Source organism: Aulostomus chinensis, chromosome 5, assembly GCF_037954235.1.
Source record: "Aulostomus chinensis isolate RoL2024-O1b breed Wild chromosome 5, RoL_Achi_v1.0, whole genome shotgun sequence".
Classification (NCBI taxonomy): Eukaryota; Metazoa; Chordata; class Actinopteri; order Syngnathiformes; family Aulostomidae; genus Aulostomus; species Aulostomus chinensis.
Window position 1 is genome coordinate 26,251,133 of NC_141324.1, and position 25,868 is coordinate 26,277,000.

The following is a 25,868-nucleotide window of genomic DNA, read 5'->3' on the forward strand; positions in this document are numbered from 1 at the left end:
CAGACACACACACACACACACACACACACACACACACACACACACCTACCAAGCTGGATTCATTGGAAGTCAAGAGAGGCCGCGGGATGATGTCATATTCGGTCTCTCCAACATAAACGCAGCTGGATTGTCGCCCGCCCGCCGCTGCGTGAATGCCCACAAACTTTTCCTTTTCTTTGCGATGACGAGGTTTCGCCCCGCTGCCCACATGGCGTGCGTAACGGGGACGAACGGATGGATGTGCCCCCCTCCTCTGCCTCCTCCTCCTCCTCCTTCTCCTCCTCCTCCTCCTCCTCCTCATCATCATCATCACCACCAGGAAGCCACGGTTTATACCAGCGAGTAGTGGCGCGAGCCCACTGGCGGAAACTTGCGTGATCTGATTTTTTTTTTTTAAATTTTTTAAAATATTTTTTTTATTTATTTGTTTGTTTATTTATTTATATATTTATTTATTTGGTAAACCTCCAGTCGAGGACGCGGCACGCCAGAATGTGGTCGCTGTTCGTGGTCCTGAACCCGCTGCTGTTCCTGCTGCTGTTCGGTTACTGTCCATCAGTGGTGAGTTCACAGACCTCACATTTCTTTCCCTCTCCATCGCCCTCTCTCTTCCTCTGGAAAAAAAAAAGAGAAAGAAAGAAAAATCCCACCCACCTCGGAGGAGTAAACTTCAGATTATCGTGTAATCTCAGTAAAGTTCAGGTGATTGGCGGTGTGTGTTGTTGTTGCTGTTGTTGCCGTTTTTGTTTGTTTGTTTGTTTTTTGGAACGTTTCCCGGCGGCTGGTGGATGCCCAGCAACACTGGAATGACTCATTTCACTGTCCAGTTTGTTTGGCTGAGTCTGTCCCTCTAATCGCAGTCGAGTGCACACACCCTGATAACACCGGCAAATAATCTCCAGCAACGCGCAACAATGTGCACGAGAAATAGAAATCGCGACGAGGTGGTTGGAGGGGGACTCTCAGCAGTCGTGTGCTGCCCACCACGCAGCACCGCTATTGATCCTGGAGTGTTGCCAAGCTTATAACTCATTTTTTTAAGGGCGAGTTTAATCACTGACAGGAAGAAAGAATAAAAGAAAAATGGTTGCTGTTTATTGTATCTGAAACTCCTCCGAGACAGAAGAAGCTAAAACAAATTCTCCTCCACACTCTGGAGAGTTGAAGATCATTTTCTATCCTTTTTTCTTTAAAAAAAAAAATAAATGTAATGTTTCAAGGAGCAGAGATGTTGTAGACTGTCGCTACGTTGGGGAGTTTTACCAACAACCTGGTGGGAGAGCAGCTTGGAGATCATTTGGACAAGAACAATGGTCGATTAGGTTCATCCCACCCATGCTGAGTACAAATCCCTGTGCCAGCATCTTGATTGCAAATCAGTGTCCTCTCACACCATCACCTTGCCATGATTGAAAGTGCTGTGCTGAATTAATGTCCCTCGTTTGTTCATAAAAAAAAAAGATATATCAAACAGGAAATGTTTACCAGGGAGGGGAAGGGGGAGTGAAGAAGCAATAAACTGATTCCAGATGAGCTCAGAAACTCTTAAATGAACAAATCCAAAAGAAAAAGAAGAAGCTAGCCGTCTGAATTAATTTGCGTGGAGTTCCTATGTGAGTGCATCTGGTTTGGCTGAGCTACAGATTCTTTTTAACACAAGGAAATGTGAGAGGGAGAAGAGGGGAAAAGGATGTGCGTCACCAACAGACAGAAGAGAAGCATCATTTTAACTAGATGCTTTTGTGGAGTCTTTCAAAGCAAAGCGAGGGTGGGTTTTTTTCTCGTTTTTTTTTTTTTTTCTTCCTTTCCCTTCCATCTCTTATCCAATTCAGCTATGATGCCATGGGAGGCAGGCGGGTGCCAGCTACATTCACGATGACTCCAACCAGCCAGTCACTCTAGTAATAACCCTGGACGACTACAATCTATCAGGCATGAATATCTCGCGTGATCGTCTCGGAAACGACAGGTCCGCATTGCGAGTCACGTACTTTCGGAGAAAAAGAAAAACGTTTGAGATGTGAGAATATTCTTTTGTTCCATATTTTATTCTATATATTTTTTCATCAGCTGCACGGTGGTGCAGTGGTCAGCACTGTGGCCTCACAGCAAGAAGGTTCCGGGTTCGAGTCCTGGCTCGGGCGCGGGATCTTTCTGTGTGGAGTCTCCATGTTCTCCCTGTTCCTGCGTGGGTTCTCTCTGGTACTCCAGCTTCCTCCCACAGTCCAAAGACATCAAGAGGGGATGAGGCTGATTGATACTCTAAATTGACCGTAGGTGTGACTGTGAGTGTGAATGGTTGTTCATCTCTGTATGTTGGCCCTGCGATGGACTGGTGACCTGTCCAGGGTGACCCCGCCTCTCGCCCGTAGATGCTGGGATAGGCTCCAGCCCCCCCGCGACCCTTACTAGTAAGGAATAAGCGGAAGACGACGATGGGATGGAGATTTTTTCATTGTGTTACTGTGATGATGCGTTGTTCCACCTGTAAGACCCAAGGCAACGTTCGAACGCTCCTCCCTTCGGGCCCGATTCCACGGCGTGGCAGTCGTCCTTGAGTGACTGTTTAAACGTATTTAGTGACCAGCAGGTTAAAGGCACATCGTGATGCTCGTGCTCTTTCATGTTTCTGCCGCAGAAGCAGAGAAAGACCAGGTCTCTGTAGGAAGTCGACGGTTCTCTCAAGGTTATTCAGAAAATCCTTACGATTTTTGTTTTTTTTCTTGAACTCTTAATAGTTATTCAAGTAAGTCTTTATCCTGAATCGTGAACTTCCAGAGGAGCCAGTCATAAATGGACAGAGGTTGACAGCGTTGTTACCCTTTGTTCTTCTCTTGACTGCATGAGAGTTGTGCTGGGAAAAGAATGAAAGTCAAGGAGATTGATCACATCAAAAGGATGTTTTATTACTATTAATACATTCTTTTTTAATTTAAATAGGATATTTCAAGGTGACAGCAAGATGAACCATAATTCAAGTAAAAAAATCTAAATGGTAAAACCACCAACTTTGCAGTTGTGTGACTCCACCACGGAACAGCTGGACCTTAGACCAGGAAAATCTGGAATCGATATTCAACGCATAGGAGGGGACAGTGACCTTGACCTTTTGACCTTTCCCCACCAAAATATTATCACTTCACACTTGAGTCCCAGTTGACATTTGCACTGAATTTAAAGAAATTCTTTCGAGGCATTGCTGAGATATCCAAACACACACACACACACACACACAAAAAACAGGACGTAGAACCCAAAAATATAAATACATTCTGCCCTTTTTGTTCGTAAACATTTGGTGTAAATGCCACAGTTGTAGCTGATAACCCCGGCATTGCATGTTGACTCCAGACACGCAGCCTCTCTGTAGGTGAAAATGATGAGTCAAAGCCTGCACTTTCCCCTCGGCATGACGTCCCCGGCTGCTCGGAGGGGGCACGCTCTTTCATGGCGGATTCCGTACGCTCTTTAAGCTGCTCACCCTGACAGGCGAGGATGAATGGGGGAGAAGTGAAAAGATGCAGGTACTATAAATAGGCCACTTTTCTTTTCAATCTAGATTAAAAAAAAAAAAAAAAAGCTATGGGGTGACAGAGTTCACATGGTCTACACATCCAGCTTCACATATAGAATGTGAGGGGAAAGTCTAAATAATCCTTGGTTGCCTGCCAGTGTGACCGATGGTGTAGACCAACAACACCTGCAGTCAGAGGTTGCCAGTATTTGGCTGCAGGGGGTGTTAATTTACCCACTGACAGTGAACGGCTCCAACACTGTACCTCTGCTACTGTAACACAGCTTTTTAGGACAACCTGATGAATAATTGCAGCAAAATTTGTTGTTGTTTTTCTTTCCTTCTCTGACACAAGCGAATAATGGTGATGGTGGTGATGATGATGATGATGATGTAAGACGTTTTCTTTTTCTCTAAGCTTCTGGAGCATGTTGACCGTTAGATGTGTGTGTGTATGTGTGTGTATTTTTGTGTGTGTGTGTGTGTGTGTGGGGGGGGGGGTTCTCAGGTCCTTCGGCTTCACACGCATGTCCCAGCAGGACTAGTTTTCAGACACTGGATGGGCCCAGTGAGCAGAAACAATTGCAGCTCACTGATTATTCATCAAGGCTATGAAACACTATTTATTGTTGGAGAGGAAAATCACCAGAGACCAAATAGTTTGAACAGAGGAATATCTTACAGCGTAGAACCTTTGTTCTTCTGAAGCCTGGACTTGTAATAAGTCAGTGGAATTGGTTAGCGTCAAAGCTTTGTTGGCACAGGGAAGAGGAATGGATGACCCATGGGGGGGGAATAGGGAAATATAACAGCTGTGTGCTGCCATTTCATAGTAGTACTTAAAGTTGAATTTCTGTTTTTTTTCTCAGGGTTTTGTGGGCTTTTGCTAATGGAATAAGAACTGCTGGCATAGACCCAGTATTGAGCGAAAGCTTTATGACCCCACGAAGCAGCATGTATGTTCACTAAGTGTTTTATTTTGTTATTGTCAGGCTCAGATTTTTTGACCACAAAGTGAAAGGATCCTTCCAGAGACAGAGCTTCTGTTTGGATCCTGGTTATTGTGTATACGTAGTCCGTGATGTTTATAAGTTGTTACCCTGGCGCGCGTTCATGTTTACTGATCAGAATTCAGCTGATGAGAGCCGACCCTCCATCTGTAGCGTCCCTGCTTGTGGTGTGAAAGTGACCCGAGCCAACTGCCGCGTGAACTCGTGCAGGCTGGAGCTCAACGCCTCCTGTAACTCGGTGAACTGTGTGTATTGTCGGTGGCAGAAACACGCATGAGTCTAGAGCATAGTGCAATTCTTCCTGTATTCACCGTCTTGCGCCCGACCTGACACCTCTGACCAGTGAGCAGGTCGACGTGCGCGTTACGTTTGTCGTGACGTATTTTGGTTTGCTGTCTGCATATTCAAGAAGGTGCTTTCTCTCTCCCTGCTTGTGTCTTCTTAACTCGCTCACGTTTGTTCTTTGTCTTCCAAAAACGACTCACCTCCTGAGAGATTTCATCGTGACACATCATAGATGACACATTTGCACGTCCCTCTCTCTCTGGAGGTCCCTTCCAGAGAGTTGTCAGACACTTCTCAGTCTATGGTGACCAAAACAAGAGCTTTTTTATGTTGCAATCGCTTGGCATCCAACTATTGAGCTGCTACCAAACATGCTCGTCCAGGTTAAAACATTGTGGAATGATACTTTGACTCATTGTCTTTCTGTGTGCGCTGTGCTGTGACTGCAGACCATCAGGCCAAAGGAGGGTTGGCAGGTGTACAGCTCAGCTCAGGATGCAGACGGCCGTTGTATCTGCACAGTGGTGGCACCTGAACAGAATCTGTGCTCCAGGGATGCCAAAGGCAGACAGCTCCGCCAGCTCCTGGAGAAGGCATGTGCACGCTCACGCACACACACACACGCACGCACACATACATTTCCAGTTATACACTCTCCATGCACGTACCTCAATTCATAATATTATATTGATTTCTATCATTGTTCAAGCTTTTTTGTTGCCAAATCCTCAGAGAGATTGCACCAACCAGGCTCAGAACCGTCTGCATGTATTACGTAGACGCCATCTTCTGCTTGTGTTCAGTGTGAATGCTCTCCAACTATCCTTAACAAAACTATACATTGCTGTTTTTTTGTTGTTTTTGTTTTTTTACATATTACCAGGCTTTTACCTCTATAGTGCAGCATTTTTACTTTCAGGCCCTTGCAAAACGAGTTCAAACAATGCTCACTGAGCTCAACGCTGCCAGCTACATCTCTCTGCATTTCACCGTTTACAGCATTTGAATATGAGATGATTTTCCCGGGAAGGACAGATATTACACAGGATCACCGTCCAGTTGGTCCTCTGCTAACTTGAACACAGAGAGGTAGTTGAATCTAATTTAAATCAAATTTAATTATTCTGAAAAACACAATCTAATCTGTACCAAAGCGCTGTCAAAGGCCAAGAACAATTACAATCAAACACCAACAACAACACTGCATTGATATGCAAATCTGCACACAACAAATAGGAAAGCAAAAACATCTAAGCAGCCTAACAGCTCAGGATGCTAATGTGTTTTGAGCCGGGATTTGAAGTCGTCAGCAGACACGCCTTTTTGTTGGGAGAATCCTCTAGACTTTCCAAACGTGATCAGATCAAATGGATCAACTTATGTGGAACGAGTCACTTTGCTGAGGTTGTGCGATTAAAGCGATTTATTCACTTTTTTGCAGTTGCATGGCGGCTGCAGCCGATGCTGATCTATGACATTAGCGTGGGGTGCTTGTAGTAACTCTGGCTGCCAGGAGATGGCGACAAAAGTGCTGGACTGTAGCTTTAAGCATTTGATTAGTTATATTATTCAGTCAGGAAGCGGACTGTCAGCTAAACAAACAAATCTGCTTTTCAAGATTAATCCTCTTCTGTAAATCTGCCATATGCATTTCAAATTTAAAACTCCGTATTCATTTAAAGGTCCAGTCAAACTCATGAAAGGAGGTAAAAATATTACATGTAATTCCAAATGTAAAAGTGTTTTACAATCAAACCGCATGACACTGGAGTCATTTTTCTCAATCAGTCATAGCACATAAGGAACTAAAGCTCCAGCCTCCATGTTAATGACGTATGCCAAAGGCTGATTCACTTCACTTCCTCCATTCACGAGAGTTTTTGACACTAATGTACTAAGTTGCCTCTGGGTTTCAGGGAGGCCATTTCAGGATCCCTCAACCGCAGCCATGAAAGTATGCAGAACACAATGTGTGAGAGTGTTGTGCCACTTTGCTTGTGCTCCAACAATGTCGGTTGACTACAATTAGAGCCAAAGAGAGAAAGAAGTAGACGGAGATTTTCTTTTCTGCTTGTGCAGATGTCCCATAAACCAGAAAGAGTCACTGTTAGGGTTTGTGAGTCAAACATGTGAAACAGTTTAACATTTTACCCATGACATTTACCAAATGTGGCGATTTATTTTGAATCGGAACAGAGGGAGATGAATGATCCGCCATATCACGGTTACATTTTACATGTAAAACCCATTCAAAGCTCATTGCGGCTCACACAGGAATGGTTAAAAGACAATCAAGTTGGAGGTCAAAATGTTGATTTGTTCCCTGTGAAGTTCCAGAATAGGAGCCTACTGAGCGGCTTAACATAGAGGACATTTTAATCTTGTGCTAGATGGAAAAATCAATGCAGTGCGGTTCCATTCTTCTCAAAAGGTGCAGAACATGTCACAGTCAATCGAGGTGCTGAACCTGCGGACGCAGAGGGACTTTCAGTACATCATGAGAATGGAGAACCAGATCAAAGGGCTGCGGTCAAAGTTCCGGCAGATCGAATCGGACAGGAAGACGCCCGTCAACAAAAACTTTCAGGTATCTTTTGTCTGATGTTGAAAGTCTGTGCGCAACATCACAGAAAAGCCTGTGAAAGCATTTCCTACAAAGATTCCAGAGACACATCTGAATGAATAAAGTGCCTAATAAGATCAATGCAGACCAGCCTCTCCGCCACCAAGGACAAGATTGTCTTAGGAGTCTTTAGGTCTGAAGGCAGCACACCTAGTTACAAGAGGAATATGCATTTGATTTAACCCTTATCACCGGTGGAGGAAGCTATCATTTTATAGTCAGTTACTGATTGACTAACTCTTCAACTCCAGTGTCATAGCTGAGTTGAACCTTTAAGCTATACTTCATCCAAAAGTGTATCTTGCCTTTCAGGTACGCCTCAAAAGGTGTGTTGACTCAAAAAAGACCCCCCCCCCCCCCGCATTACTCTATGTCTTTTTGACTCCAGAATGCAGAAGGAGCCAGCCATGTATATTTAGCTTCAAGCTAATGGTGACTGATGACTAACAACAGCAAAACTATCAGAAAATGTGTGTTCACTCACTCGTCGGGTAAAATCCCCCACTTCTTTATCCAGCCGTTTGTTCAGTAATGTACCAGCACTTTGCTTTGAGTGTGAAGGAGCATGTGCGACTTGGTTTAACCGAATAGTCTCGCTGTGATGGCCCTTGCTGCTACCGTGAGCGAGCAACGAGCTAGAAATGTTATGATTTGTGTGTTTTCTGGTTTTTTGTTTTTTTTCTAGCAAAAATAAAAGTGTTTTCTGATTACTGAGCCTGTAGCTGGATAGGGAAGAATTATACAAGAGAATGTGCTTGAGAATACGTGACTGGGTGTTTTGACACGGTTTTGTTTTTGTTAGCCATCAGTCGCTATTAGCTTCAAGCTAAATATACACAGCTTGCTCGTTTTGTATTCTGGAGTGATACAGTGGCGTTAAAACATCTTCATGAGCTGAGACACCTATTTGTGACTACCTCAAAGGCAAAATACATTAATTTCGGAGTGAAGTATCTTAAACATAACAGCACAAGTGCGGAAGGGAGGAGATAATTTATGTCAGTGTTCTTAAGTGACATATTGAGCATTAATTTAAAATGCTGGGTCTTATACCATAAAACATCATAAAAACGCTGTTCGTGAAAGCAACAGAACTCAGCTCTGACAGACTTGTTCAGGGCAGGTTTTACTGTTGCTGTATATTCCCGGTGTATTCCAGGAGCTAAAGGGAAAGATGGAGTCCCTGCAGCCACTGATCCCTGTCCTGGAGCAGTACAAGACAGACGCCAGGCTCATTTCCCAGTTCAAAGAGGAGATTCGGAACTTGTCTGGTGTGTTAATGGGAATACAGGAGGAGATGGGAGCGTATGACTACGAAGAGCTACAACAGAGGGTCCTAAGCCTGGAAAATCGGCTCCGCAACTGTATGAACAAACTCAGTAAGTCCATAAAGGGCACGCAGGTAAGGTGACCTGAGATTATCCGTTGAGAGTGATTTAAAGGTGCGCTTATTGTTGCCACCAGCAGACAAGCATTTAGATAAAGAGCTGCTGCTGCTGCTGCTGCTGCTGCTGCTGCTGGAGGTAGAAATAATGCAAGTGGCTTGAGAGAACTTCTATTTGCAGAACGAAAGAAGAGTTTTCCAAGTAAAATGGTAAAAGGCTGTGGTGTCCTGAAGCTTTGCACTTTGCAGTCTGGATGCTAAGTAAAGAAGTAAAACACAGGCTTGCAAAGTTCTGATGGACAGATTTTATTTGGCTGACTCACCAAAGGTGGCGTGTGGTCGTCTCTGTCCGACTGGCTTTCTGTCAGCAGGATTACAGTGAAAGATATGGATGGATTCTCATAACCTCTATCCATTCAACGTCACTTCAGGTCTCGTGGCGTTCGTCTGTCAGCAAGTTAACCAAAAACACTATGAGACCGATTTTTCACCAAACATGGTGGAGGGGCGTGGTATGGAGCAGGGAAGAGCCCATTAAATCTGCAATACTGAAGACTGGCGTCCAACTATTCAGTATATACACTTCAGTATTGCCGACATTCTAAGATTTGATCAGAAACATCTTAAGAATTTGGTGATGAGTTTCTGTGAGGACTATAAGGTTGTTGTTTGGGTTGTTTTTTTTTTGGTTACATGATGTTCCCGTCACGCAATCACGCAGTTTCACCATGGATCATGACACTGTAATATCTTTCTCGGCATAGTCAGATCTTTTCTGAACGTAAAAAATTACATGAGAGTCCCCGCCTGAACATTTCTGCAAGCTGAATCGAAGTCTTACAGGAAGTGAGCCTGATGTCACCGACATTTGATTTACATTCAAAATTACATGTCCAACATAGTAAATAGCGTGTTTTATTTTCAGGCATCAGTCTGCTACTACATGCAGAATCCAAGTACTATCAGGTTTCTCCACATTCTCATTCTGCTCCAAGATGCAAGGGCCCCATCATGCCTGCGTGCAGCTTTAAATAGGACCTGAGCATGAAATCACCAGGGGCCAAACGTTGTCCTTGGTGGAGGTACAGTTTGCACTTTCAGAGAGCTTTCTATTTATGAATAAATTCAGTTTGTTGAATTAATTTCCAGTCTGGTGCGTATGGTTAACAACACAACATGCTGAAATTAGATTTGGATGGTTTTCTGGCCTAGCAGAGGATTTTTAATATCTAACTCTATATTAGCATTTTGTAATCTGTCATTGACAAAGTTTTGATTATTTCTCTCCATGCATTCATGTTTTACTCTGTTAATAAGATCCCTTCTCCCACAAGAGCAGCTTCATACTTTGATAAAAGTAAAAAACAAAACAAAACTAGATCTAATTCACCAACTGCCGGTTCCCCGTATTGATGGAGGCTGTCAGTCTCAGCATAAACAGCATATATATGCAGGTGATGCGACTCAGAGTCTGACTGAGCTTGAGATGATTACTTAAGAATTCATTGTCTGAGCTTTGATTGATTAGGTAATAGCAGTTAAATTGTTAATAGGGAACTTGCAAGCTCGCGTGCAAGCGATAGCTCACTGCCACTTGGCACAATTAAATTGTCTGTGAGATTAATTAAATACTTCTTAAAACACTTCAAATGGTAAACCGTGGATGAAAAATGGGATGGAAAATAGGATTTTATTTGTTGCGTGTGTCCTGGCAACTGTGGTCATGTTCCGTCTCCCTGTAACAGCAGAGAAAAGTGTGTCCAGCTGCAGCAAACCACCCAGAACTAGACTTTTTAACTTTGTTTTGACATTTATGCAACCTTTGTGTGCATGCGTGCGTGCGTGCGTGCGTGTGTGTGTGTGTGTGTGTGTGTGTGTGTGTGTTTGAAGCATGTGGCAAGCTAATGAAGATCACTGGGCCGCTGACAGTGAAGACTTCAGGGACCAGATTTGGAGCGTGGATGACCGACCCACAGGCATCCCCCAAAAACAACAGGGTGAGATGACTTTGTTGTTTGTTCAAAACCTTTGAAGCAACTCTGGGAGGTTGAATAATTCAACCAGAATGGCTTCTCTGTTGTAGATAAAAAAGGAGAGACGTTGGATCACAGCATTACGAAACAGGTTTATGTTCTTTGATTAGACAAAAAAAAGTCTCTTTATTTAGATGCTCCTGGTGTTTGAATTCTGAATTATTTCATCTGGATGTTAGAAATAAATCAGCATTTACTATAAAAATGCGCACTTCTAATTAATCACTTCTATAATTTTGAGTGTTGACAAGAAAAACTGAAAAGTTGTTACTTACAGCCTGAATTAGCCATCTTAAACACTCTGAAATTTCAAACAAAAATGAAATGCACATTGAGGTATCACCTGTGCAGTACATTTCCAAACAGAGTTCTGTAGTGGAGGTTTATTAACATTTCCTTTCATAATTTTCAGGCTTTCTCCTTCTTGCAGTGTACGTTTTTCAGTACCACACATATCTTGTGTCCTTGGGTGACACATGTTTGCTGAAGGTTTGTGTTTGTTGAAGTGTGCGATCTAACCGACTCTTTCATCCTCCCTCTCCCTTTAAGAAATAAGAACAAATGTCAGTGTAAAAGCGCGAAACAGGAATTCATACATTGCCAGCTCGCTGCCTGCCTCTGTGTAAACATGCACCTTTGTTCCTGAGCTAGCAGGAATTTAGAACAGGCTTTACGTTCTTCTAAAAACATTTCTACATAGTACACGTACCAGTGAAAAACCCTTAAGAGAGCTTAAAGACCAAATGGACGACTTTAAGGAGCAGAAAAACTATGAATGTATTGCATTAAATAAGTGTATACACTGTATACACTTATACGTTCTGATTTTAGCACGAGTGTGTACCACACACGCATCAGAATTTATCACTCTTGTTTGTTAGTTAAAATACTGAATGTTTTTGAATTCCTGACTGCTGTCAAGGCAGTTAATATCAGCCTTCCTCGCCTTCGGATTTCCCTGAGACAAGAGGCGCAAAGGAGCCCCCCCCCAAAAAAACGTTTCTTCCTGCTTATTAGTGACTGTGCTGGCTCTCACACTGACGAGACTAATTTGAGTATAAATTTTTTTTTGTCTCTCTGCTTGCGTGTCCCTCCAGGTCTGGTATATGGACAGCTACACCAACAACAAGATCGTCAAAGAATATAAATCCATCGCAGATTTTGTGGCAGGAGTCGAGTCGAGAACTTACAATTTGCCTTTCAAATGGGCTGGAACCAACCACGTAGTGTACAACGGCTCGCTGTACTACAACAAGATGCAGAGCAACATCATCGTGAGGTACAGCTTTGAGACGGGCCAGGTGGTCACGCAGAGGGCTCTGGAGTCTGCGGGCTTCCATAATGTGTACCCCTACACCTGGGGAGGCTTCTCTGATATCGACCTGATGGCGGACGAGCTGGGCTTGTGGGCCGTGTACGCCACCAACCAGAACGCAGGAAACATCGTCATCAGTCAGTTGAACCCAGACACGCTCCAGATCCTCAAAACATGGAACACAGAGTACTCAAAGAGGAACGCCGGCGAGTCTTTTATGATCTGTGGGACGCTCTACATCACTAACTCCCACATGACCGGCGCCAAGGTCTACTACGCTTACTCCACTAAAACCTCCACATATGAGTACACAGACATTCCCTTTCATAACCAGTACTTCCACATGTCTATGTTGGACTACAACGCCAGGGACCGCGCCCTCTACGGCTGGAACAATGGCCACCAGGTTCTATTTAATGTCACCTTGTTTCACATCATCAAAACTGAGGATGACGCTTAAAGAGAGGAACAAAAACTCACGAGAGAAATCGTGGGGAAGTTCTCGCGCCTTATGGATTTTAATAATTTATGGCTTTCTCTCATTTCCCTTATTTCTTTTTATTATTTTACCCGCTGATATCTAATTACTAGCCTATTTCATAAAATGAGTTAAATTGAGATTATTACAAATTGGACAATAAACACTTTCTCTAAATGACAGCACAAAATAAAATAAATCTGATATTTGAAACATTGCTCCTTTAGAAAGCATTTTTTGGGTTAAATAACGTCACTTGCACTTGTTGAGCAATTAAATTTCCGGTAATTTCTGCAGCTCACTTTGCTCTCCAAAAAAATGAAAGCTTTTCTTAAATGAAGACTTCATATTTATAATGGCACTCCATTTATTCATGCCGTGTAATTTATTCATATTTGGATAGCGTTCACTAATTATTCGTTTTGTTTCCATTCTTTCCTCACCATTTATTCATCATAATCTACTAATTTATTCCCGCCTTTTCGCTGCCTCCATTTCAATTGCAATTATTTCTTTGTATTTTTCCTTTTAAAAGTTTTTTTTTCTTTTTTTTTTCTTTTTTTAACTTGACCTTGTACAAGACAGTGAGAAATGTGGTGAACCATAGTGCACCTTTATTGATACTTGGCTTTTCATGTGTCTATGAAGATTCTCTGCCATCCAGGTCATGGGACGATTGAAGTCAAAGAACTTGAGCAAACAGCATTTCTGGCTGCCTTTATCTTAGCGCTTTGAGGTATTAGCTTTTTTTGTATTCTCAGCAACAGCTTGTATGCCTTACTCAGTGCAGTACGTTCTGTAAGTCCAAGGGTAGCAGCTCTCGTGCATGAATGTTGGCTATCCTAATAGCATTTGTACTCTAAATGTATCTCTGTGTATTTTGTATTTGCACATCCCCGTTCTCCTCCTCTCTAGCTATGCTGATGGTAAAGGTTAATTTACGCGGACTGCATAAGAAGAACTTTATTCAGCTTTAATTTATGTAAATAAGAAGGTATACATAATCATAATAAATTGTTGTTTATTAACTCGGACTCATGTATATTTGTGGAGATGGTTGACATGTATTAGTTCGGGAGCCTCCCCTGTAAAAGACAGGAAAGACTGGATCAAAAGTGAGGCAGCGCCGCGCTTCCGTTGTACGTGTTAATGTTCATCTGCCATGAAGTATTTGTATCACTGTATTTTAACATTGATGTTTCTCAGTTGTTGTTGTTTTTTTTTAAACACATGCAGTTATTTTTACATTTCCAATTTCACCATCAGAAAATATTGAACAAATATATCTGCGTTTTTGTTTTTGTTTTTTTAATTTGAAGGATCCTAAATATGCGAATGTTCTTTTGTGTGGGATGAAATGACCTGACGTTGTAAAGATGCAGCCGCTAATCCCCGGCTTTGAGAATCAGCCAAAATATTTATGCTGCTTTCAAGGTCGGCAGTAAATCGCGTTGCTCTCATTGTAAACGTTTCCTGGCACTGTGAAATACTGTTGGAAAATATAGAAAATTTTAGAAAAGTGTGAAATGACTGTGTCATGACAAAGGCACCTCATTCATGAAATATTTTTACTTACAAATTTGTTGGAGCCTGACGGCTATTTGTAACTGCTCGCTTCTGGTACCTCGTGTAGCTATAAAAAGTATTTGCAAGGCTGGATGATTGCCTGATACAAGAGCTTCTCAGTGGATACGTGTACTTATAATAGATAAGATAAAAATAGCCAGCGGGCTATTGACATTAAGTGTTTACAAGTAAATTGAGGGCTAAACAAAGACCTATGATGTGTAAGAGCAACTTTCATGACTAAGCCTGAGTACGTGTTCTCTCAGAGGCGCTAAATGAACTCTGCTGCTGAGGTCCTTCAGCTGTGGAGCAAGCCGCCATCAGAGCCGGGGTGTCCCCCATCCTTCATGTCGTTCCGAGAAGCTCTTAATGACTGCTTGACCGACTCTCCTTGTACTTTGCCAAATGAAATCACTTTACTTCCTCCAGAGGATCTTTGGATAAAGAAAAAAGCGTCAGATGTGTAACTGTGATTTAAATGTTGTCATGACTAAGCAGCATGGCCAGAAAACAAACCAGACAATGAGTTCCTCCACGTTTTTGTTGCGACTCACACATTATTTCACCCACCATTTAAACACATCGACCTGGTTTGACTCTCCAGCGTGACTCCCCTCCTATAGATGTTCCCTATGCAGCGACATGGCACAAAAAACAAAGACAACAAAATCGATAAAAAGACAGGGGAGGATTTCTAATACTACGTCGGTGTAAATGGATTTAAGAAATAAGAGTCTCCATGAAAAACAGGTGGACTTGTTGCTGCAACACACACATCATCATTATCCACTTGAAAATGAGTCATTGCATTTTTTTCAGTACATCATTTACTTACATACTATAATGTTATGTCCAAAATGTGATTTATTAGGTATTACAGGAGACTTTCATCTGAACGTTATGACTTACTAAACAATATTGCTGTCTGTGGAGATACATTTTTTTCATATTATATTGTTTTTGCTTTATTTTCACTAAAACAATCACAGAGGTACAACAAGGGAATAAAAAAAATTCAAGGGCATTATTTTTTTTCGTAGCGATTGTTCAACATGAAAGATACTCATGAAGAATCTTCTTTCTATATCTCTGTGTGTATACATTAACATATGCTGTATATGTATGTATATAAAGTATATATAGATACTGTGGTAACATTTAGGGGAATTTAAAAAAGAAAGTATTCCAGGATGTGAAAACACACGAATTAGAGACCAAACTCCATTATCCGTGACTCCTTATGCGCTGGGTTCCTTCTCCTGTGTAAGGTCTGATTGGTCGACAGCGTCACGTGGTACAATATGGCGTCGTAATCGATGACGGGAAGGGCAAGGGGAAGTTTTCGGCGCAAAAAAGAAGTGACTTAAAAACTCAATAAGGAGTTTTCGGTGTCGTTGTGGATTTATTGTGCAAAGACCCTGAAGTCCAAAGCTGAAATTGTGAAGCCTCTGGGAGGCAGAGAGTCACTCCTGACCGGACTGAGAACGACGCAGCGGTCAACTTCCCGGAGCTTTTAACGGTAAGAAAACCGTCACTTCATCGCTAGTGAAGCTACAGTGAACGAGTGTTGGTTTTTGGGTGGCGCTGTGTTACTGTGCACATTAACTGTAATAATATTACCCCCCAAAAAATGTATTCTAAACACCGCATTCACGCTGTTACCGCCGAACCATAAAATGTCAATGTAATGTCAAATGACACGATGTATAATTTTGTTTTGACTCCCAGACACTGTTGAGACATAAAAGCTGAGGCTCGGATGTGTATTCTGTAAGCTGTTGATAACCACCGCAACATTAAAAGCCACAGACTAATTAAAAAATGTAGGAAGTTAACAGTCTTTAGACGCAGTACTTAAAACCAGGTCCAGCTCTTTGATGGGGGCCGTTACGGCCAACGCTGAAGTGAGAAATGTAATTACCCCGCTCCGTTTAGTGCCATTTCATGAGGACACCTTATTGAACATAAACATTTACATCTGCTTACCAACAACGTGGATGAATTTAACTATCAGGGCAGCTTTGCAAACAAAAAAAAGAAGAAGAAGAAGAAGAAAGGATTCCAATGTAATAGTATGTTAAGCCCTATGAGAACTATCCTTTTCAACATAATTTTGTTGCTGGTTGGACGTGATGCTACAAATTATCTTACCAGTTAATCCTCAAAGAGCAGGGGATGAAGTCGTATCGTCTTATCTAAAGGTGTTAAAGAGGATTTTCTGCTGGACTGAGACAACCACTGAAGACAGACATATAGGATCAAGGAAAAGCAACAACAACAAAAGAGCAAATATCAGGGAAACACATCATCACATTTGGATGACACGATGAATACGAAATAGGGCAGGAAAAATAACATTCTGGAGAAATTGCTTCTTAGATTTTTTTTCTTCTTCCTAAAGCAGTTTTTCAGTTCCTCTGCCAATTTCCAACCCAAATGTGGGAAGAGGCTACTTGTAGAAAACATCCCTTCAGTTCGCATCGTGTCAGGTGTTGCTAGACAAGTCTGAGGCCAGTAAACAAAACCCAACTCTTTAGAGTTCAACTTGGAGCTAAAATGTTACGTCTCTATGACAAGTCAACTGTGTGATTGCTGTTGCTGTTGTTGTTGTTGGTGGTGGTGGTGGAGGTGCTGCTGCTTTAATTGCTATTAGCAGAAAACAAGACTGGTAACAAGACAAACTTTAATATATATATATATATATATATATATATATATAATTGGATTAGTTTCCGGATGAGATAAAATGGAAATTGCCCTCTTTTTTCCTGTGATACTGAACCAAATCTCACCTTCAGTGCTGTCTTCATTTTTTTTTGGGATTAAAAACATACCAGATCTGTACAAAAGTGTAGATGTGTTGGGCCCTCTTCTGTCCTAATGTACCCCTGAGAAGCCTAAAGATAATAAATGCTGTTGAATACTGGAGTAATTGGATGTGTTTGTTTATTGAGTGTACAAAGTTGAGCCAGCAACCTACAGTTAAACATTTATTGAAAGTAGGAATTTCAAAAACAACTTTCTATACGTTAGATGTTCAATCCAAATTCATATTGATCTAATTCTTACCATAAGAGGTCATTTTTAAAAGAATTTGTATTTCCAAAGACAATACACACACGAATAGATATATTGGAGGGGTGGGGGAGTTTATGGCCTAGACATAAAGCCACTGATGTTGATAAACTATTACTTTTAAACTTGATTCCTTTTTAAATTAATTTCCTAAATCAGAAAAAGCATGATTGAAACTCTTTTGTTTAATAATAATTTCAAGTTGAATTCAGTTCACTTCAGTTCAGTAAGGGTCTATTTTTAAAATGAACCAGCATCCAAGTGGAATGAATGATGTGCAAAGTTACACATTTTTTTGATAAATACAGTATATGCTGTGGATGGATTCTCCAGTATGAGAAATAGACTATTGAAGAAAAATATTTCTTGGTTTTTCGTGGTGGTAGATGGAGGAAACTCAGGAAAACGACAGCTTCTGACAATAAAGACACCACAATGAGGGTTTCCATTTACAAAAAAATAAAAAATAAATTAAAAAAGATATATATATATATATATGGTGCAAGTTTCTCTTGATAAATGAAATAGAATATAAACTATTAAATTCACTTAGAACAACTGAGCGACTTATTTTGGTCCTTCACACAGTTTTGAATGTCATTTGTTCTCATGGTCTCCTTTCAGTATTTGGCTGCGCCCCCTTTGCAATCACTCCTTATCTGTGTGCACAGCAGCTAAGGGTTCATCTCTCTGAATGAATTGGCTCAATAAACCTGTCACAGCCCAGACTGTTGACTCTGTATTCACACAGGTTACAGGGATCCATCCTTTTTATTAGCCTCAGTGTGGCTGCAGACTTACAATGCAATGTTCTGCCCACACATGGCAAAGCCAGGAAAACACTAACACACATAATATTGAAGGTTTGTTGTTCCTTTTTTTTTTTTTAAAGCTGTTGTTGGTTTTGACTCTGACTCGCTTTGTTTTTCAGACAAATGTCTGAAGCTCTCTTGTTTTTTTGTGACATTTTGATTCAAAGTTTTCAAAAAGAAAGAAAGAAATGATGATATTGGAGTCCCTCGTTGCTCTGAAAACTGCATATGAATAGGCGATCTCATGCAGGGAAGAAAAAAAAGCTAAATCAAAATTCATTAATGATAGCTGAAGTAAAAATCCAATATTTACAGCACAGTCTTGCAGTCAGTTTGTTAAAAGTAGATTAAATCTTTTCCCGCAGTTACTCCTTCCTGTATCTTCAGAGCACGATGTCATCTCAAATTTAAAGTTCCTCTTTTCGCCTTGCTCTTTGTCTTCATGTTGCATTTCAATTACATGACTTTGTTGTCATATACAAATGCCTCTGAAGCCTCCACAACAGCAGTGTTGTTATTTTTATAATAATTCATAGATAATGTTCAAGCCGTTGGAACGGTGGTGCAGTGGTCAGCACTGTTGCCTCACAGCAAGAAGGTTCTGGGTTCAAGCCCTGGCTTGAGTACAGAGAGTCTGCATGTTCTCCCTGTGCCTGCATGGGTTCTCTCTGGTACTCCGGCTTCCTCCCACAGTCCAAAGACATCAAGAGGGGACGAGGCTGATTGATACTCTAAATTGACCGTAGGCGTGGCTGTGAGTGTGAATGGTTGTCTGTCTCTATGTGTTGGCCCTGTGATGGACTGGTGACCTGTCCAGGGTGAACCCCGCCTCTCGCCAGAAGGCAGCTGGGATAGGCTCCACCCCCCCACGACCCTTAACAGGATAAGCAGTAGAAAATGGACGGACGGATGGATGGATAATGGTCAAGCTCATACTGATTTATGTGCAGCAGCAACCCACAACAGCTGACTAATCAGTGTTCCTGTTGCTGCTCCGTGTATTGAAATGTAATCATTTTAAATAGAAAGAGGAAAAGATTAGAATAAAATAATGTGCCTTTGGAAAGAATGTAATCACAAAATTGAAACCAAAAATATCAAAACAAGACACAACTGAATTGCAGGCGAATAAGTAATGCTGGTTGCGTCAGAATCCATCGTCGGGATACAGACTTCACCACTCTACCTAAGTGTGAATCCTATCTAACTTATGAGCAGTCAATTAGTCAAATTCCTCAGTTGACCCAACCTGTGTAAAGAATGATGATGAAAAGTTCCCAACAAATGAGGCTCAACAGTTCTGTAAAGGCTTTGTGGGATTTTTAGCGTCAACATTTTTCAGGGCAGATCTGTGATTAACATTCGGCTCGAGCACGTTGAGACATAGACGGACTGGCCCCTCTTCCAGATAAACTATTCATCACTCTTCCTCATAGACCGGTCTCCGCTCTGGGCTGGCAAGGCCTTGCTGTGGGTATTGTAAATGAGATCGAATCTGCTCTTGCAAGGAAAGATCTCAGTGGGTTGTGAGAGGAAAAAAGACATGATGCAGAATGAGGAGGAGGCTGTCGGACGCTTTGGAACAATGAAGCATGTGAAAGTCGAGGACTTCACTTGTTCCTTCAGCTCCTCTGGGATAAGAGATGTTTGATTTGACTATGATCCTCTTCTTCTCCCAGATTTCAGTTTTCCTAACCTCCACTCCAGCGATGTGTGTGGGCCAGAGGCGTCATGTTTCTGGATGTCTGTTAGTCTATCCGTCCCATTCTGGTTACATCGCAATATCACAGGGATGCCATGTGGGGATTTCTTCAGATTTGGCAGGTGCATGCACTGGGGCTCGAGGAAGAACATAAGAGATGTTGGTCATTAAAGGTTCAGGTCAAGGTCACTTCACATGAAGCCAATATCTGAAGAACGCTATGAAGGGATTTGTCCATATTTGGCAGCAGCGTCCACTGGAAGTCTGGGATGAACACATGAGATGTTGTTGGTTCAAGGTCAAGGTCAAGGTCACTGTCACCTCACAGGAATGCCAAATCTCAGGAACTCCATGAGGGAATTTCTCCATATTTGGTACAAACATTCACTTGGACCAAAGGTTTAAATCAAAAGATTGTGGCTGTCCAAGGTCAAGGTCAATGTCACCTCACATGGAAGCAACACCGCCGGAGCCCTCGAGGGAATTCCTGTAAACATGGTTCGATCCTCCTCTGAGGTTGAAGGGAGAACTGGAAACATTTTGGTGGTCAAAGGACTAAAGTCAAGGTCACTGTGAAGCGGATCGTGTATCGGTGAAGTCATCTCTTACACCTCCCCAACAGAAGTCTGTGGTGAAACCCAACATTCCTCCGTGAGCAAGCATGTGACAGTTGTTCATTCTTTATTTTCCTGACCTTTCGTCAAGAATAAGCAGTCCTTTCATGTCTGACATTTTTCATAATCACAATGAATAGGCATGAGTAGCACTTGAAGATGAGCCGCGTCAAAGCCACGCTTCTCAATCATCTCTTCCTCCATTACCCCTGGAGTCGATGCAGCTGCCTTTATAGGCAACAGTAAAGTTATCCCCCTCCCCCAGGGAGTAACAGTGTGGAACTGAGGCTCTGTAGTTAATGAATGTGTTTGTCATATCTCTAATGGCTCACTATATCACTGCAGAACCTTGGCTTGAGATTTATGGTAATCATGACTGAATGAATGCAAATGCTGCCTATTTAGGATTTTTCTTTTCAGTATACCAGGCTGCGCTGATGAGACACCTTGGGAAAACATTAAATTGACAGCATCAAAACTTGTGAAAATGTTGACAGTGCGCTGCAGTAAATGACAGCTGAAACACAGACTTAACAACTTGGAATTCACCTCAAGAAGAGCATAAGAATGGCAATTCAATGATGAATCAACTCTGCTATTGATTACTGCTGGCTTATTTTAGCCCCTGAGGCCCACACATGCCCACACACTCAGATCAACAATATCAGTAATGCCGTGATGTCTTTTCCAATACCAACTCCAGAAACTTCTTTTTTAACTTTTTGCCTCTCCAATCCAATTCACAAGCAGAACTTCATCTTCTTCCATTAAGTCCCAAGTGACTTTACTTTGACTCTGTGTATTTTTTTTTTTTATTCACAGCAGGCACTCTAAATGCAAATGACAAAGGTTCCAGTTCTCTGGAAAGTATAGCCCAACTGAAGAAGACAGTAAATACATAGAGCCACGGAAATGTATTGATTAAGCTTGAAATAATATGTCTTCAAATTAATATCTTGAAAATCCTTTCCGCAAATTATCAAGGGACACGAGTTTTTCTTCACTGGTTGATCAAATCCTGAAGCATTCAACAGAGGAATAAGTAAGTCGCTTATTTCATTTGTATGGTTTAACATTTCCAGAGAACATTATATGTCACTTGAATAGTGTGTGTGTATGTGAGAGAGAGAGAGAGATATTTGTTGAAGAGTTCTCAAGGGCAGGGAAAAACACATACAGGCGAGAAGACTGACTGTACCATTGATGCATTTTAAAGGCAGACTTGATCAGCAATTCTTTCTGTGAGCCCACACACCCCTCAGACTTCAAACAACTCATGAAGGTTTGGGGCACAGAAGTGAGTAGATAACAGGAACGCCTCAGCAGAGATGCCTCGCCAGCCCCACGTGGTTGCTAGTGGGTCGGAGGCAGGGGAAAAACATTTCAGAAGTAGAGAGGTGCGCTGCAGGGTGCATAAACCTTCATCAAGGGTAACGTGAAAAAGAAACATTTGTTTTTGTTATGTATAATAGATCTGCCCCCAAATTTCATAGGTTCCTCTTTGCCCCGTGCCACACCCCTCCTCTGACTTTCATGAAAACTGGCCTTGTAGTTTTCATGTCATCCTGCTGATAGGCAGGTACTCTGTAGACCTCCAGACTACCAAGCACAAAGAAAGAAATGCAGGTTGTTGCTCTCTTGAATTGATCCACCTCCATTTTGTTTGGCTTCTCCCCTGGCTGATACAGCACCAAGTTCCATAAAAATGCCTTCACTGTTTTTGTTGGGGTTTTGTTTTGTTTTGTTTTTACTGGGAAAGACAGAAAGAAAAACAAACAAACCAGTAAACCTGTGTAACAAGACAATCCCAGTTAAACCGGACACAGACACAAACAACAGGGATGGATGTGTTGATGAGGATTGTACTAGTATACAGTAGGGTCTTTGTCCCTAATCATCAGTGCAGAGGTGCTGCTTACATGCACCTGATGAGTTTGGTTGTGGTTGTTTTTACTCAGGCTTTGCCCACTCGCACTCAGGACTAGATGGATCTGTACTGCTCAGCTGTAATTAGACATTAGAAGTTCAGCACCAAAGGCACCACATCTCCTTGTGCTGCTGATAGATGATGATCCTGCTTTTTCCTCACTCGTTATGCTCGTTATTTTTCTCGTTTTTACATTTCATACCATTGGCAACCGGTAAGCTGGTCCTGCCAAAAACTCGTGTGTCAGCAATGAAAAATCAGTCACTCAAGCTGCATCCCCACTGCAATCAGATCTGCTCTAATCTGCATTGATTCCTGGGTCAAATGACCCTGCAGTAGACACGGTTAATTATGGGTCCAGGACAGTCCTAGGCCAGGTCCTGGGTCCCGGCTTGGCAAAAACATTACCTAGAGTCATAGAAGTCACTCACGGTAATGATGGTATCTACTGTGCTCTAAACTATTTATACCTTTAATTCAGCCTGTACAGGATTTGATTGATTACCAAGGAGAGACTGATGAGCCCTGCCTTCTTTGGCTAATTTGGAAACAGCTGAGCAGGATCCATCCAGCAGGTTCTTATGTAGGCAGCAGCCGGGTTCTGCTGCACTATGGACCTTTAAAGTCAACTGTAAGGGATTGTACGCCTTTAAATATTTCAACAGCGCTTATACAATTGGAGAACAAATACTATTACTGTGTGTCTGCCCAAAAAAAAAAAAAGTTGTGGCTGATTTGGAGAAAATCAGAAGTGCGTCACAGAGGCTGCAGGCTCTGTAGAACAAGAATAATAAAATCAAGACAGAAAATTAAGCAGCAGATGTTTTACACAACTGAATAAGCAAATAAAAAGTCATTCTACTGACATCACATCTTTACCAGGCTGTCCATCCTTTCATGCTCTTCATCTTTCCTTGTGGGTTTCTCATCTAGCCATTGTGCAGCTGATCACTCACACATGAAGCTGCTGTCTTTTATACAGCAAGCTGTGTGAATGTGCCGTGATTGAATGCTTGTGTACTCAAAGAATGTCTGCCTGGGTGTTCTCCACTGGAAACCTTTTTACATTTGTCTTTTTTCTTTTGATGCTTTCTGGCAAATTCAACAAACGTCAGCCTTTGTACTCAAATTTCTCTCCTCCTGTTGGTAGATACATGGCAGCTTTATTGTGTCTGACCCGGTAGCTTATTTTTGCGCACATAAATACACCAGTAACCTTTTCTTACTGCATCCTTCAGCCGTGCCCCCAATTAAACCTATTAAACCTGCTGCATGGGCTCACAGGCCAAGAAGAAGACATGAAAAAGTGTTAAATATTCATGCTCCAGAATGCCACTCATCACTCTCACAAAAGAATAAGCTAAATATATTAAAGTTTAACCAAGTTTTCTATGCAAATGGTTGTTTGCGGGACACAGACATTAATCCATACATGAATAATTCACAATAAACAAATCACAGATCGTGAGGGAACATTTGTTATGTCCGCTGCCTCCGTGAATGTGACATTATTGCGGGTTCAATGTACGGACTGATCATTAGTCCCGACCCTCATACGTCCAGCTGTTCCATGCTGGACGAGCAGGTCTTGTTGATGTCTGTCTGCAGGTCATGAGATATTTCATCAATTATTGCTGCTTCACAGGTCTGAGAGGAGACAAATGAAAATGTTTTTAGTCTTTATTTACTTTACTTTCAGACTGTTGCCAAGAAACTTACATCATATATTTTCCTTAATGCATTTTTTTTGTCAAAACAAATCTAAATGTCTTTACAATACTGCTAAATTATAATTTTTTTCATTTCATTTCATGGCCAGTGACCGAGGGACTCCAAGTAAGTACTTGTTATTTTATATAAACTGGACCTGTAGGACACAAACGTCTTTTGATTGCATTATTTATTTTCTCCTATACTTCATATGAGTACTTTGGTAGAAAGTTAATTATTTTTTTATAAATGACAAAATTATAGCGTGGCTGTCTAGCAACTGAAGGGTCGCTGGTTCGATCCTCACTCCCCCAGTGACCATGTCCAAGTGTCCTTGAGCAAGATACTGAACCCCTGATTGCTCCTGATGGCCCTGCGACGGTCTGAAGACCCGCCCTGGGTGACAATGCCTCTCACCCAATGTCAGCTGGGGTAGGCTCCGTCCAGCCCCCCCACGACCCTTAACGGATCAGTGGTGTTGAAAATGGATGGATTGATGACAAAATTAAGGAGATGTTCATTTTTCAACACGTCTTCCTCAAGTGACTTTGAGACTCCAAATCAGTGTCAGTTACTCGTCCTGGACTGGAAACATTGGACACGCCTCTTTTTATTGGATTTAATTGCCTCTGATATTTTATATGAATATTTTGTTGTGAAAGCCTTTGTTTTTCTTTTCAATATCGAGTGTCATTCCATTTGGCAAACAGAAGTGACGGAGCAGTGCCACATTATAATGTGAAGAGCCAACAAGTCCAGATTCAGTACCAATCATGTAACAGCTCCAGCAGAATGAGCGCGTACGTCGGTGAAATCAAGGCCATGGAAAAGCTTGAATCACTGCAACAGCTGTTTGCTGATGGATCCTCCCATCCCCAACGTCTTGAGCATCTCGGTCATTTAGAAAGGAGTTTTCCATGATGACAAAACTGTCTCCCAGTTGTTGTGACAACCAGTTCCTGTCCAAAAACGAACCATCGTCATGTCTGTGTAAGAATCTGAACTCCTGAATGAACTCCTTATTTTAACAGCTGCAGTTATGTTTGGACTTCAAATCTTAGGGTTTATAAAACCAGGTCTTCCTCAGCCTGGTCCAACATTTTGACTCGATGCATCAGTAAGAAGCCTCACACATAATATCACAGTATTTGTTTTACTTGTACTCTTATGTTTTGCCGATGATGTTTTTCTGAACTAAACCGTCTGTAAGAATGAATGACAAATATTCCTTTTAATAAATTAATGGGAAAAAAAGTACTTTTTTTTTAGTACTTGTAAGATTTTGCAACAATCTAAGTCAAGTTAGCTTCACAAACTCAAGGAGTTTTCTGTGCTGAAAGTATTACTGATTATTATCCAGTGACAGTAACTGAGTTATTTATTCATCAAAGAATTTTAATCCCTGCTTGCCATTTTCTACTTTGTGTTGTGCAAATTATTCGTCACAGTAAATTAGAAAGCACAGTCAGAGATTTGTTTGTAATATTTGTATCTTGATGGTGTTGATACATCACAACTTGGTTTCATGTTGGAACAAATAGTCAAAACCTGTACGGCACACGGTTGTACGGTCAGATTGCTCAGCTCGTTAAAACCATAACTGGTTTGGTGACTCATCTCCCGTGGCGGCGCTACACATGCGTGTCACTCACATCACCATATGGCCAGGAGAAGAGTGAGAGATCCCTGCAACAGAAGTCATTAGCAGCCTGAATCGCTGCGCCATCATCCCCCCTCGGTGTGTTTGAGGTGGCCAGTGGAATTCAGACTGGTGGGCAGCCTGAGGCAATGACACCAGCAGTTGAGCAAGGCGAGCAGTG

At 41.8% G+C, this 25,868-nt stretch overlaps 1 protein-coding gene and 2 long non-coding RNA genes across 4 annotated transcripts; 2 read left to right on the forward strand and 1 right to left on the reverse strand.

The window, feature by feature from the left end:
• Positions 1-14,228, forward strand: olfm3b (olfactomedin 3b). Its single transcript, XM_086204250.1, has 6 exons — positions 1-561; positions 5,259-5,402; positions 7,241-7,396; positions 8,592-8,811; positions 10,707-10,813; positions 11,947-14,228. Exons 1-6 carry the CDS (start codon positions 493-495, stop codon positions 12,622-12,624), a joined length of 1,374 nt encoding a protein of 457 aa, XP_086060376.1. The 5' UTR covers positions 1-492; the 3' UTR covers positions 12,625-14,228.
• LOC147261935 (uncharacterized) lies at positions 12,973-16,628 on the reverse strand. Of its 2 annotated transcripts, XR_015115899.1 has the most exons (5): positions 16,360-16,628; positions 14,779-14,838; positions 14,219-14,642; positions 14,005-14,131; positions 12,973-13,727 (listed from the first exon to the last, which is right to left on the reverse strand). It is a non-coding gene; the product is annotated as an uncharacterized LOC147261935 (long non-coding RNA). The 2 variants fall into 2 exon arrangements; XR_015115898.1 differs by having other exon boundaries at positions 12,973-14,131.
• On the forward strand, positions 15,375-25,448 carry LOC147261936 (uncharacterized). Its single transcript, XR_015115900.1, has 3 exons — positions 15,375-15,727; positions 24,158-24,174; positions 24,313-25,448. It is a non-coding gene; the product is annotated as an uncharacterized LOC147261936 (long non-coding RNA).
• The last annotated feature ends 420 nt before the right edge of the window (positions 25,449-25,868 follow it).

Bases quoted from the DNA above. Each gene is read 5' to 3' on its own strand.
- olfm3b (XM_086204250.1), top strand. From the start codon at position 493: ATGTGGTCGCTGTTCGTGGTCCTGAACCCGCTGCTGTTCCTGCTGCTG. The intron at 5,403-7,240 runs GCATGTGCACGC...TCTTCTCAAAAG, and splicing joins TCCGCCAGCTCCTGGAGAAG to GTGCAGAACATGTCACAGTC. The intron at 10,814-11,946 runs GTGAGATGACTT...GTGTCCCTCCAG, and splicing joins CATCCCCCAAAAACAACAGG to GTCTGGTATATGGACAGCTA.